General features: G+C 46.2%; 1 protein-coding gene across 1 annotated transcript; it reads left to right on the forward strand.

Moving 5' to 3' along the window:
- The first annotated feature begins 1,363 nt into the window (after positions 1–1,363).
- On the forward strand, positions 1,364–14,697 carry LOC141270825 (uncharacterized). Its single transcript, XM_073680928.1, has 3 exons — positions 1,364–1,705; positions 3,130–3,220; positions 12,183–14,697. The coding sequence occupies exons 1-3, from the start codon at positions 1,364–1,366 to the stop codon at positions 13,289–13,291; spliced, it is 1,542 nt and encodes a 513-aa protein (XP_073537029.1). The 3' UTR covers positions 13,292–14,697.
- The last annotated feature ends 302 nt before the right edge of the window (positions 14,698–14,999 follow it).

Raw genomic sequence — 14,999 nt, forward strand, 5'->3', positions numbered from 1 at the left:
TGATTCTCATTTGGTCTGATGTGATCTGTGAGGTCTTATATAGACAGGTGTGTGCCTTTCCAAATGAAGTCCTATCAGGTTAATTAAACACAGTTGGACTCCAATGAAGGAGTAGAACCATCTAAAGAAGGATCACAAGGAAATGGACAGCATGTGATTTAAATATGAGTGTCTGAGCAAAGGGTCTGAATACTTATGACCTTGTGATATTTCAGTTTTTCTTTTTTAATAAATTTAAAAAAAAATCTACATTTGTTTTTTTTCAGTCAAGAAGGGGTGCAAAGTGTACATTAATGAGAAAAAAATTAACTTTTTAGAATTTACCAAATGGCTGCAATGAAACAAAGAGTGAACAATTTAAAGGGGTCTGAATACTTTCCGTACCCACTGTAAAGCGGTGCTGCACGTATTGGTTTAGAGGAATGCGGTGTCCACCGCTAGTTCCTGGTGCTGTGTGCGTTGTTAGGGGCAGGATGATATCTAAAGGCGGGGGCGGGATTAGTGAGGGCGGCTGACCCATCGCCGCCAATCCCACAGGGCTGTGTAGTGTGAACTCCGGAAGTGCACGTGTGATGTCACCGGAAGTGACGCGCTGCTCCCAGGAAGCTGTGCGTTCCACAAGCCGGTGTAAATGCGTTTCAGTGAGCCGGAAGTTTGAGTGCCAGGGAGAGAGAATGTACGTTCCACCAGTATAGAGCATAAGACCCCATGGGCATGAGACAGAGCCTTTGATGGAGTGGAGAAGGATGCAGGAGAGTGGACAAGAATGTGTCAGAGAGGAATAATCTGCAATAAAGGAGACAATATATGAGTAGGATATGGAGATCAAAACATGTATATTATTGACCTATTCAAATTGAAGACCACATTTCCAAATGTAAAATACATTTCAACATAGGGTCACATAAGATCCCTGGGTGACAAGTTTCTTTATACCAATTGTTCAATGAGAACCAAACTCCAAACATAAAAAAAACTTATATAAAGGCCAGTAGGTCATACTCCCTATTAAGTCTTTTCGGTGATGGGCACCAATGTGGCCCCCCCATATGCAAATTGCTTCTTGTCAGCTTTCGAGAGTCAGGTGGTCTACTCTAATCCACTTTTTCAAGAACATTCCATTCTCTGGAAACGTTTCATAGACGACATCTTTTGCATATGGGGGGGTCCCTTAGAATCTTTAGAGGTTTTTCTCCACACTGAACTCCGCATGGCCAGATTTGAGCTTCACCATGACATATGATTCAAGCAGTGTTAGTTTCCAAGGATCAAGGATACACAGGGCCACCTAACAACTGACCTCTTTTCCAAGCCCACCGATAGCTATGGCCTATTACACTTTTCTAGCAATCATCCAAGGTCGATGAAGGAATCTATACCTACATCACAATTTCAGAGGATCAAACAGATAGTGTCCAGTGAAACTATCCGCAATCAAAGGTTACTAGAAATGATGACCAAATTCACTGAACGAGGCTATCCACCTAGCTTCTTGCATCCCCAGGCGTTGTATTCCAGAACTGATCGTCCAAACACTAAGGACAGAATCCCCTTCGTTCACATGTTCCACCCCTTCACCTACATCTTGCATAAAGCCATTAGGAAACACAGGAACATCTTACAAACTGGCTATCCCACGATCCCTGCATTCCAACAACCCTTCCTTCCGTGTTTTAAGAGCGCAACCAATATTAGAGACTCTCTGGTATGTGCCGATTTGGGTGCAGCGCACCAAGGTCCTAAACAACGGTTCTTGCAGAATCCCAAAATGGGCACATTCCCATGTCTCCATTGTCGTCAATGCAGCAATGTCCTTAGGTCAACCGAAACATTTACTTTTGTTTTTGGACTGCATTAAAAAAAATGTTTTCTATAAGAACCATTGAGTGCCGAGGTTATTCTCAATGTCAATTCCAGTGTCAGAAAATTAGACGAGAATTAGCGCTATGGAAGGTGAGTCTATGAGAAACGTATTCAGCTGCCGAGACGAGGAAGAACCTGCTTGTTGTCTGTGGCCTAAAATCTAAAGGTTTTATTACTAGATGTAAAGGAAAAAAAAACGAAATTCTGTAAAATAATAAATCTCCTTATATGTTTCCCCTCATTATCTCCAATAGTTGTATTATTACACAGAATTTTTATGATGTTACATCTGCTCATCATCTTCTCTCTACAGTGTCGGATCCTCTCAGTGGAAATATTCTATATAAGAGAATTTTCCTGATTTACCTATCAAAGATGGATATGGGCAGAGACAAGGTGGCGGAGAAGATATTACACCTCACCCTAGAGATCCTCTTCCGGATTACTGGAGAGGTGAGAGATTCTGATGACGTCACATTACATCATTCTTATCTATGGGAATAACAGATGGACTGAACTGGAGAGGTGAGGACTCTGGAAATGTCTGGAGTGAGATTTATTAATGTGTCTCTCCATAACCAGAGATTAATCACGGGGCCTCCACCTCACCCCCTGATACATGAGGACATCAATGACCAGAAGATCCTAGAACTCACCTACAAGATGATTGAGCTGCTGACTGGAGAGGTGACACTGCTGGGAATGCTGGGACATTATACAGTAACACTATGAAGGGATCGGGGAGATGACGGTATCATTGTATGTGTCAGGTTCCTATAAGGTGTCAGGATGTCGCTGTCTATTTTTCCATGGAGGAGTGGGAATATTTAGAAGGACACAAAGATCTGTACAAGGACGTCATGATGGAGGTTCCCCAGCCCCTCACATCACCAGGTAATAAACAGGACTAAATACACACGGCCTATAATTATGTAAAGAATGAATTCAGTCCCTGTATGTGTTTCCTCCAGATCTATCCAGTAAGAGGACAACACCAGAGAGATGTCCCCGTCCTCTTCTTCCACAGGACTGTAAACAAGAAGATCCCAATGTTCCTCAAGATCATCAGGTAGATGGAGAGAAGGTGTCATGAGATCTCCCCTATGATGTGTAGACGGCTGTGAAGGTCTTGTGTTCAGTCTTGTTTTATCCACCAGTATTATATGTTTTATACTTGTGTAATGAGGACGGTGGAGATGGCAGGATTAGAGCTGATCATAGATGTGACTTCTCATCTGTTTGTGACTTTTACAATATTTGTTTCAGTGTGAAGATCTGACCCATATTAATACTACAGAGACATATGCGAGGGGTGATGAGTGGTGTAAAGAGGAGATTCCTACATATGACTACCCAGGTGAGTAGTAACCACTAAATACAGAGAAGTCGTCACAAATTCTTCTCAGTCCCTGTCTGTGGCTGCTTTATCGGTGATGTAGTCCGGCCGTATCACAATCATGTGATCACCATTTTGCCACTAGACCACAACATTCTCCTCCATCTGAAAATGTTCAAATTACTTGCGAAAATTGTGAAAGCCTTTTTCTATAGCACTTACAACCTGGAAGATCCACCTACCCCCTGGGATTAGATGATGCCTTGCCGTTACCTGCCCAGGTCTGTAAACTACAAAGCTAAATGACAGCGTACGTAGAATGTGCTGACAAATTAGAAAATCACTTGAAGAAAAGTACTATGATGGTCCTCTAACAGAAACTGGAGGGTAATGATGCTGTTGGCTTCCTAGATCCCTGATATCTTATTGGATGAATCTACCGTCTCTCCCTTCTGTGCCGCTGATTTTGCTCATAAGGTCCCTGCAAGACCAGGTTCAGTCTTTCAGGCCAAACTTCACTTTTTTGATCAACAACATTAAATGTGCAGTGAGGCCAAGTGTGAATTTCTGTACAATAGCAACAGAGTTTCCCTTTATCCTGACTTTTCAATTTCTTTTAAAACCAACTAACTTCAAACAGGATTGTGATAAACTATACAGAAAACATTACACCTGTGCCATGATATATCTCTAAGCTGTGAGTGGCTGATGGCTGTAATATACATTTATTTACACCTGCAGGAGATGTGTTGGCATGGCTCGAGCCCTGGTTTCATGGATTCACTCCACGTAATAAATTCTATTATGTTTTCAATACTAAGGAATTCAGATTACTGCACAATCTCTCCTGAAATGGGGGCACTAATACTTTCTCTACTCTCCTGGTCAGAACTCATAGTAGCTCCAATGGTCCACCATAAATGAGTGTGACTCCGGTTTAGTGTTGGATTTCTCCCTTCATACATACGTTGTTGTTGGGGATGTTACATGTTTTTATATTCTTTCTTTTTTCACAAGTTCATTCTGTATGATAGTTTCATTTTGGTTGGATCAGCCTGCCTCACTTATGTGACTCTGTAACTCCCTGGTAGTCTTTCAAAAAGGTCTCCATTACCTCTTCCAAATGCCCGAGATCTAAATTTAAGACACCTCAGCTCTCCAGTATTATAAAAAATTTCACTTTAAATGTCTAATATTTCTTCTCATCTGACAGAAAATATTGTCCCTTACGATAGTTTAGATTGCCAAGAGCCCTCGAGCCCCATACTCTAATTACCCCAGAGAGGTTTCACCACTAGTTACTCATTTTTCTCTGATGGAGATGTAGCACCCTGAGGATTCGGCTGCTACAGGGGTATTACACCTCAAGCCAGAGGTGTGGTATTCCACTCCCGGGTAAGGATGGAGTGTGGAACTGAGCTAGTAGGCTGCATGCACTACATACATCCCATTTCCAGGGGACAGAACGACGGTACTCCCACCAGTATATGTGCAGGTACGACAGCGTCTGTCCCTGGCTGGAGTGGGAGGGGGGTGGAACATCCCAGTAGTGTAGGGGCAGATAGGGGGAGTAGTCTGGGTAAATGTAGGAGCTCATTGGGTGCTGGTCACCTGAGCTCACACATAGAGGGAGTATATAAGGTGGGCACCATCTTAGGACAGGGTCAGTCAGTCAGTCAGTCAGTCTGTGAGTCAGCAGTAACTCCAGGAGAGGAGAAGGAAGAGGGACCCAGAGGCGCAGGACGAGAGGGGACCCCAAGATCCCAGAATAAGGACAAAAGGGTGAAGGGTCGGCAAAAGGGTACCGGATCCCAAGCTGGCAGAGGCCAAAGCAAACCTTAGCCAGGAACCGGAGGTTGTGGGCAGGATCTGCCACGACCCTCACCAAATCCACTAGAAAGGCACACCGAGCATAGGGTCAGGGAGCCCAGAGGAGGCTTGACCAACAAGAGACCCGAGGGAGCCGGACATAAGTGGATCCCTGGTGGGAACGGCCAGAGGAGGGGAGAGTCAGAAAGGAGCTCAGGACCACGCTCCAGAATTGCCCGGGAGTTGACCGAGTCCCGCACCTGGTGGACGCAGCACGGCTTGGGTGGTCACTGCTGTACAGAGTGACCCGAGCAACACCAGTGAGTAAAAACCCTGAAACTGCATTTCATGCCTCTGAGTCTCCTTGCTGCACCTTCATAACCACCATCCTCCACGTCTGACCCCCTGAGGCTATACCCCTCCCGTTGGGGGTTATACTACCACAGCTGCACACACACCACCAGCCTCAGCGGACCATCCTGCAGCGGCGGCCTTTTGACCGCAAATCAACGGGTGGCGTAGTCGACACTAAGAACATCTGCAAGGACTGCCGCACACTGAGGTTGACACCCTGGGCACGGACCGGGTCACAGCCACTCGGAGACTACAACCCCCATCTGATCCGGCTCCGGGTATCCCTAACAACATGGCCCAGGGGGCGCGTCAACTTTGGCATAGTCGGCAGGATCACGTGCCCGCAACCATCGGGTACTGCGTGCCTGAAGAAAAGTTCACATTTACCTCAAAAAGAAGTCTCCCGCCAATTCCAGAGGGTCCCCGCCATCGGACGCCATCTCGGATCAGTTCCCGCCATTTGCCCGTCATCTGCAGTCTTTTCCCGCCATCCACAGAGTTTCCCGCCACTGGGAGAAGATTCCCGCCATTTCAGAAGATTTCCCGCCTTGGCAGAGCGGACGCCATTATGGGCGTGCCAGAGGATGGCAAGAGGCCACCTCCCATCGTGGGCCAGGATCGGAAATGGCGCCAAAAGTGGAAACCGCCCCCACCAGCAGAGACTGTGATGATTGATATGTCCATCAGCGTGAAGGAACTGCCCCTGGAACTGGCAATCACAAAGTTGCCCCAGGACCACCCCCAATGTGGGCGGAGACGGAACAAAAGAGCGAAGATGGGTGCCGCCTGGAGGAGTCTGGAGAGAGCGCACCCGGAGATGAGGAGTCTGGAGAGGAGTCCAGAGAGAACACACCCGGAGATGGAGGGAGAGTCAGGCAGCACCGACCCTGTGGTCAGGAGCCTGTTGCAGGCCGCCACTCCAGAAGGCCTGCTGGAGATCCTGGCACAGCTCCCCCGAGACCGGGAGCGTGCACAGACCGCGCTGGAGGGCCTCGCACGAAGGATGGCCCGGGTGCAGCAGGAAACGCTGGCGGAGTGGACCCGAGAGATGGCCCTGCAGGCTGGAGCCTGCCAGCGAAGCATGTCACCCGCAGCGAGGAGCAAGTCCACCTCTGAGGACGGCGAAGGAGGGACGACGGCCGGAGACGACGCCGCGGAGGGAGCCGAAGAGATGAAGGCAGGTAATGGGGACGACAATATCCCGTGCCCAGAAGCCGTAAACCTGCCCCAGCTCCCCGTCGCAGAGCCCGAAGCCCCACTCACCGTTCCCGTAGCCGCTGCGTCATCGCTCCAAGCTAGGCCTCAAGCGGCCGGAGCCGCGACCACGCCCCCTGTGACGTCACGCGCCTCGATCCAGAGCGCGGCCAAGCAGGGAACGCCACCGGCCTGGTCGCAAGGCCGAGTGCCCCCGGGCGCCGCAGTACCAACAGCGCCCTCTACCTCCACTGAGCCACCGGCCTGGTCACTGGGCCAAGTAACCCCGGGCGCCGCCGTCTTCACGGTGCCCTTTACATTCAGGGCGCCCCAGGCCTGGTCGCAAGGCCTGGTGAACCCGGGCGCCACCACCAAAACAGCGCCCTCAACGTCCACAGCGCCACACCTGGGTGAAGATCTATTTGCCCAGCACACATGCCCGGATGGGCAGCCCTTTATATGGCCACCGGAGTATTACCAACTTGAGCTCCAAAAGGAAAGGCCCCTGTGCGAGCCCCTGATTCCGGCTCCGAAGCCCGTCAAGAGGACCCCACTCTCGTTGGAGGAGACACAGTTTGAGTGGGACCCCACTGGAGGAGATCTCATGGGGTTCACCCAAGAAACTCGGGCGGCCGCAGCTGAGCGTGCGGAGTGCTGCCGGCAGCAGTTAGAGGTCTTCGACCGGGAACGGAGAGAGAGGCGGGTCCGTGAGCAGCGGCTGCAGATACAGAGCGCAGAGCAGAAGAGCCGGACCAGGAGGAACCCCCGTGCAGCCCACGGTCCCCGTGCCACCGGGACTGTAATAAAATTCCAGTTGGAGCACGGGTGGGGTTTCATCCGGGACCACAAGACCCCCGGCGACGTCTTTGTCACCCGCAGAGACGTTGAAAGTCATCTGCCGGAGGGACACAGAGGTCGTGACCTATACCTGGGTGATGAGGTCACCTTCACCCGGCATCAGTGCGCCAAGGGCCCGTATGCCCTGCACGTGCATAGACTTACTGAGAAGGAGCTACGGGGTGAGGAGGATCAAGAGGACCCGGACGGGTCTAAAGATTACCCTCAGCCAAGAGCACACCGCCACTGATGAACTGTAAATAGAACATGTAAATAATTACCCGTGTGGGTACAGAGACTGTTGCTACAAAAGTGTAGTCCCCGTTGGGACCAGTGAACTGTTACAGTGTGTCCCATCTCCCCACAGGCTGAGGACTGTGAACAGCCATTCCTTTTCCCCACTGGCCGAGGACTGAGAGCGGCCATATTCCCCTTGTATATAGTTGCGCTTCTTAAAGTGCCCCCTACCGGTTTTATAGGAAACTGTTTTTCTTGAAGAGACTGTTGCACTTTACCCGGTCACAAGTTGCTCCGTGGCCGGAGGAACAAGAATGTTTTATATGAAAAAGTTTTATGCTGATAGTATATATAATGTTTTATATGTTTATGATGCTTTGAAAAAAATTTTGTATGTTTTTGGATATTTTATTCTTTTACAGCCCGAGGACGTGCTGTGATTTACCAGGGGGGAATGTAGCACCCTGAGGATTCGGCTGCTACAGGGGTATTACACCTCAAGCCAGAGGTGTGGTATTCCACTCCCGGGTAAGGATGGAGTGTGGAACTGAGCTAGTAGGCTGCATGCACTACATACATCCCATTTCCGGGGGACAGAACGACGGTACTCCCACCAGTATATGTGCAGGTACGACAGCGTCTGTCCCTGGCTGGAGTGGGAGGGGGGTGGAACATCCCAGTAGTGTAGGGGCAGATAGGGGGAGTAGTCTGGGTAAATGTAGGAGCTCATTGGGTGCTGGTCACCTGAGCTCACACATAGAGGGAGTATATAAGGTGGGCACCATCTTAGGACAGGGTCAGTCAGTCAGTCAGTCAGTCTGTGAGTCAGCAGTAACTCCAGGAAAGGAGAAAGAAGAGGGACCCAGAGGCGCAGGACGAGAGGGGACCCCAAGATCCCAGAATAAGGACAAAAGGGTGAAGGGTCGGCAAAAGGGTACCGGATCCCAAGCTGGCGGAGGCCAAAGCAAACCTTAGCCAGGAACCGGAGGTTGTGGGCAGGATCTGCCACGACCCTCACCAAATCCACTAGAAAGGCACACCGAGCATAGGGTCAGGGAGCCCAGAGGAGGCTTGACCAACAAGAGACCCGAGGGAGCCGGACATAAGTGGATCCCTGGTGGGAACGGCCAGAGGAGGGGAGAGTCAGAAAGGAGCTCAGGACCACGCTCCAGAATTGCCCGGGAGTTGAACGAGTCCCGCACCTGGTGGACGCAGCACGGCTTGGGTGGTCACTGCTGTACAGAGTGACCCGAGCAACACCAGTGAGTAAAAACCCTGAAACTGCATTTCATGCCTCTGAGTCTCCTTGCTGCACCTTCATAACCACCATCCTCCACGTCTGACCCCCTGAGGCTATACCCCTCCCGTTGGGGGTTATACTACCACAGCTGCACACACACCACCAGCCTCAGCGGACCATCCTGCAGCGGCGGCCTTTTGACCGCAAATCAACGGGTGGCGTAGTCGACACTAAGAACATCTGCAAGGACTGCCGCACACTGAGTTTGACACCCTGGGCACGGACCGGGTCACAGCCACTCGGAGACTACAACCCCCATCTGATCCGGCTCCGGGTATCCCTAACAACATGGCCCAGGGGGCGCGTCAGAGACTGTTGAGTTTGATCATTTCAGTAGATGTTTTATTGTCTATAATCACAGTTTTTAACTTTGTAATCCTCTGATTTAACCACTTCCCACAGTCAGTTTTGTGTTTCTAAACAGGCCCCATTTTTCAAATCACTTTATGTGGTGATAACTTTGGAATTGTTCACAAAGGATAATAAGAAACAAATGGACCTTACAAATTATTTTCCAACTTCTCTTGAATCCGACAATACCCTATATGCAGTTGTACACTACTGTCTGGCACATGGCAGGTTAAGAAGGGAAGAAGCGCCATTTAGCTATTCTAATGCAGATCTTGCTGGAATAGTTTGCAGACACAATGTATTTGGGGCGCTGTTCATGGTCACCTGGAAGCTCAAAAGATGGCCACCACGAACAGGCTTGCCTTATCTAACCCGTTTACAGATTTCACAAATTAATAATAATAATAATATTTTTTTTTATTTTTATAGCGCGAACATATTCCGCAGCACTTTACAAATTTTTGGGGGGACTTATACAGACAATACAGAATAAGCATATCTCATATCGAAAGGAGTGAGGGCCCTGCTCGCCAGCTTACAGTCTATGAGGAAATGGGGGAGACACAAAAGGTAGAATGTACATATATTGTATAATGCAGCCTTAATATACTAAATAGGATAAATAATAATACATGGACTGGTCGCCTGCCAGTATGTGTGCAGTCCTGACCGAGGCTATTATGTGCATGGTTGGTATGAACCTGAACTTGAAGAAGATTTTAATATGGGGGAAAATTGGGATGGACAACTGGGATGGACAGATAGTGTGTGGAGGCGATATGCCAGTCTAAAGAAATAGGTTTTTAGGGTCTGCTTGAAACTGTGGGTATTGGGAATTAATTGAACTGTCCTGGGTAGTGCATGCCAAAGAATTGGCGCAGCACGCGAGAAATCTTGGAGACGGGAGTGGGAAGTTCGGATTATGGAGGATTTTAGTTTTAAGTCACTGGCAGAACGGAGGCCACGTGTAGGGTGGTAGACTGAGACAAGGGAGGAGATGTAGGGGGGTACTGAAGCATGGAGCGCTTTGTGGGTAAGCGTGGTAATTTTAAATTGAACTCTATATTGGATGGGTAACCAATGCAATGATTGGCATAGGGAAGAGGCATCGGTGTAGCGGTTGGCGAGGAATATGATCCTGGCTGCTGCGTTAAGGACGGATTGGAGAGGGGAGAGTTTAGTAAGAGGGAGCCCGATAAGTAGAGAATTACAGTAGTCCAGACTAGAATGAATAAGAGCTACAGTAAGAGTTTTTGCCGAGGCAAAGGTGAGAAAAGTCCTGATTCTTGAGATGTTTTTGAGGTGTAGATGACATGAACGAGCGAGTGATTTGATGTGAGGAGTGAAGGAAAGATCTGAAACAAAAATGACCCCAAGACAGCGGGCTTGTTGCTGGGGAGTAATGGTTGAGCCATAAACGGAAATGGCAATATCGGGCACAGGTAGGTTAGTGGAGGGAGGAAATACGAGTAGTTCAGTTTTTGACAGATTCAGTTTTAGACAGAGGGAGGACATAAATTACTTCATAAATTTACGTCAAACACAAATTACTTTGCTCATCACCCTTTAACCCCCTCTACATGGATCTGGATTACACAGAGACCCCTAGGCTTGGTCCATGGAGTTACCTGCTGTTCTGTGGAGTGAGATGGGAAGAAGAATAGTCAGGTAGCCGGGTCAGAGCCAGGAGGGCAGAGAAAATACAAAATCAGAAGACACAAGAGTAGTCAGTAAATGGGCCGGGGTCACAACAGGAAACAAATACACAATCCGAGAGCTGAGCACAGAGGACTGAACCAGAGGAGAACAAGGCTGTATCTGGCAGCTTCCGGCAATATGCTTCCAGCTTTAATAAGGTTTGATGCTCTCCAAATGGCTGAAGCAGGGAGCAGATTACTCCAGCTGGACAGCACATACACCCATACTGCCAGACTGGAGGGTACTACAGGTCCCAGGCACCCTAATCTTAGTGGCTGGACAGAGTCTTCGCCGCCCAGAGCTTCTGGTTCTGACGTCTCCTCCATCACCAGCGCCGCCTGCAGAATGAATAAGACAGTGCCTGGTGACAAAAGCAGACGTCACACAAGTCGAAGCAGGAGAAGTAGATGTCCCAGAGGAGATGGGATACACCTTTTGCAGAAACCCTAATATAACAAACTGGCAGAAAACCAGAGCAGTAGAAATCCCCATAAAGTGACTCCATTTTGGAAATGATAACCCTCAGTGAAATAATCTATAGGAGTAGTGAGTATTTTGACTCCACAGTCACTCTCCAGAAATTAGCACGCAGTGGATGTTGGAGAGTGAAAATTGCAAATTTGCCATTTTATTACCCAACACATAGTGCCGAGATTGTGCTCCAGGAGACACACACCGTAAATTAAGTGGGTTCTTCTCATTATAGTAATGCCGAATACATGGATGATAAATGTGATTTAGGCACATAAACTACTGCAAAGCTCATAAGTGAGGGGGAGATCTGACTTTGGAAGAGCGGATATTGCTGGATTGGTTTATGGAAGCCATGTTACTTTTCAAAAGCCTTTGAGCCACTAATAATGTGGAAGCCTCTGGTTTTCCATTGACAGATGATGGATCTGAGTGGGGACTTGTTTTTTGTCAAATAAGTAGAAGTTTTTATTGGTATTATTTTCGCCTACATAACATAATTTGGTGGCTTTTTATTCCATATTTGGGAGGCAGAATGAAAAAACAGTTGAACACCACGCTCTAGTGATCCATCCTATGAGGTTTTCTATTAGACAGTCATTGTTCTGGTGAATAAGTGATTTTTTTTTATATATAACTTGCCTTTTTACGGACAATTTAAGTAGAAATGTTAAAAAATATAAAATTCAAGGATTTTTTATTAAAAATAATAATTGGTTTTATTCTTGGCAGATGTCTGTACCAGGAGATTAGAGGGACAGCTGATATCTTCAATTTTCAAATCAGATGATTTTGAGATCCCACAGGATACAATTGAAGTGAATGCCATTACTCCAGATATACCATCATCCCTTCACAGCAAAGATCTGTCATCTGATCCTATGAAACAGGTCCTGTCTTCTGATTCATTACTGACTACTAAGGAAAATCAAAGTCACAAAATAAGCATTAAAAAACGAACTGCTCCTAAAGCAAATAAGCCATTTTCACGTTCAGAATATAGAAATAGTTTTCCTCTCAAAAAGTCTTTTCTTAAACCTCAAAAAATTCACACAGCAGAGAATAGATTTTCTTGTTCAAAGTGTGGGAGATGTTTTAATCAGAAATCAGATCTTGTTAGGCACCAGAGAACTCACACAGGAGAGAAGCCATTTTCCTGTTCAGAATGTTTGAAACGTTTTACAGAGAAATCAACTCTTATCACACATCAGAGAACTCACACAGGAGAGAAGCCTTTTTCCTGCTCAGAATGTGGGAAATGTTTTACAGAGAAATCAAATCTTATTGTACATCAGAGAACTCACACGGGAGAGAAGCCATTTTCCTGTTCAGAATGTGGGAAATCTTTTGCAACGAAATCAAATCTTATCAAACATCAGAGAACTCACACAGGAGAGAAGCCTTTTTCATGTTCAGATTGTGGAAAATGTTTTGGACACAAATCATATCTTAATAAACATCAGAGAACTCACACAGGGGAGAATCTTTTTTCATGTTCAGAATGTGGAAAATATTTTACAGAGAAATCAACTCTTATCAACCATCAGAGAACTCACACAGGAGAAAAGCCATTTTACTGTTCAGAATGTGGGAAATGTTTTACAGAGAAATCAACTCTTACCAAACATCACAAAACTCACATAGGGAAGAAGCATTTTTCCTGTTCAGAATGTGGGAAATATTTTAAAAATAAATGGAATCTTATTATTCACCACAGAACTCACACAGGGGAGAAGCCTTTTTCATGTTCAGAATGTGGGAAATGTTTTAACCAGAAATCGGATCTTGATAAGCACCAGAGAACCCACACAGGGGAGAATGTCGCAACTACACCCAACTAGTCTCTGTAGAGACTAGAAAGGCCCTAGCTGCACAACTAAAAACACCACCACACACCTAACTAATAAGCCATTGAGGAGTTTCTCATACCCCCAGAGGAACCAGAGGGGAGGCTGCAAAACACTCTCAACAAGGGGAAAGGAAAGTATGAAGTAAAATACGAAAACTCTTGAGTGAGAAACAAAAACACATTCATATAGGGCAAAGAAGGCAAGCTAAGGAGAACCAACAATAAAAGGAACAAGTATAATCTCCCCGACACCTAACATTGTTACAATAAAAAGGTACTGGGGGGGAAAGCAAACTGACCGGGAGGATAGTTTCACCTTTGTGGTGAAACTTATAAAATTTATCCTCACCAACTGTATATGTAAAACCCGTCCATTTATAATGACCACGGACAAGATAAAGATTCCCAACTCACATCAGGACCACAAGATACCAGTTACTTTCAGCTGCATCACAATGAACTTAATTATATGTTCCAAATGTCCAACTGGGGGTCTGTATGTAGGGGAGACAGGGCAAAAACTTAAAACAAGGATGAATTCTCATCGCCATACAATAAAAGAAAAAAAAAATAGAATAGATCTACTTGTGGCCAAACATTTTTACGGCCACAACTGCTTCTCCCTCTCCCATACTGATAGTTCTGCTTCATATCACTTGTCTTACAGTATCTTTTGCATTATTCCTGTGCCCTGTTGTGTATAAATATGTGACTCTTCAGATTTTGCATTATACTATGTCTACTGAAGAGATCGGAGTAGTCTCGAAAGCTTACTGACTAATGGCTAGCTGAAAAGATGGTATCAACCACTGAGGACTTTCAAATTTTAATGTTTTTCTCCAAACAGCAATTTTAAGATCTCTCCACGGGTGTTCAATGGGATTTAGATCTGGATTCATTGCTAGTCAGAACTGTCCAACACTTTGTTTCCATCCATTTTCTGGGTGCTTCTTGAAGTATGTTTGGGGTCATTGTCATGCTGGAAGACCCATGACCTAGCATGCAAACCTAGCTTTCTGTCACTAGGCATTACATTGTGCCCCAAAATCCTTTGCTAATCTTCAGATTTCATGATGCCTTGCACATGATCAAGGTACCTGACCAAAGGCAGCAAAACAACCCAAAAACATCTTTGAAGCGCCACCATATTTGACTGTATGTGTTGTAAATTTATTGATTATGTTGTGCACCTTGGACAGAGGAACATCCGGATCTCTAAAGATGGACTTATAACTTTGAAATTATTGATATTTTTCAACAATTTTGGTTCTCAAGTCCTCAGACAGTTCTCCTTTTTCTGTTTTCTCCATGCTTAGTGTGCCACACATATGCACACAATGCAAAGATTGAATCAACTTCTCCCTTTTTTATCTGGTTTTAGTTGTGATTTTCATATTGCCCACACTTGTTACTTGCTACAATTGCGTTTGCACAAGCTTCACATGCTTGAAACAAAGTTGTTTACCCACAATTTTGGCAAGGTGTCAATCATTTTGTCCAACCTATTTTATGTGGTTTTGTGTGAAATTATGTTCAATTTGCCCTTTTTTTCTGTGTTTTCTTGTGTTGTTCCAATACATGCAAAGGAAATAAACGTGTATAACAAAACATGTAATTGCAATAGTTTTCTGGGAGAATTACTTATTTTCTGGAACAATTTCAAGGGAGCCAACACTATGACCATGACTTGTTTTTGTTGC

Source organism: Phyllobates terribilis, unplaced genomic scaffold, assembly GCF_046119375.1.
Source record: "Phyllobates terribilis strain yellow unplaced genomic scaffold, ASM4611937v1 Scaffold_5__5_contigs__length_657084704, whole genome shotgun sequence".
Classification (NCBI taxonomy): Eukaryota; Metazoa; Chordata; class Amphibia; order Anura; family Dendrobatidae; genus Phyllobates; species Phyllobates terribilis.

Bases quoted from the DNA above. Each gene is read 5' to 3' on its own strand.
- LOC141270825 (XM_073680928.1), top strand. From the start codon at position 1,364: ATGAAGGAATCTATACCTACATCACAATTTCAGAGGATCAAACAGATA. The intron at 1,706-3,129 runs GTATGTGCCGAT...TATTTGTTTCAG, and splicing joins CCAATATTAGAGACTCTCTG to TGTGAAGATCTGACCCATAT. The intron at 3,221-12,182 runs GTGAGTAGTAAC...TATTCTTGGCAG, and splicing joins TCCTACATATGACTACCCAG to ATGTCTGTACCAGGAGATTA.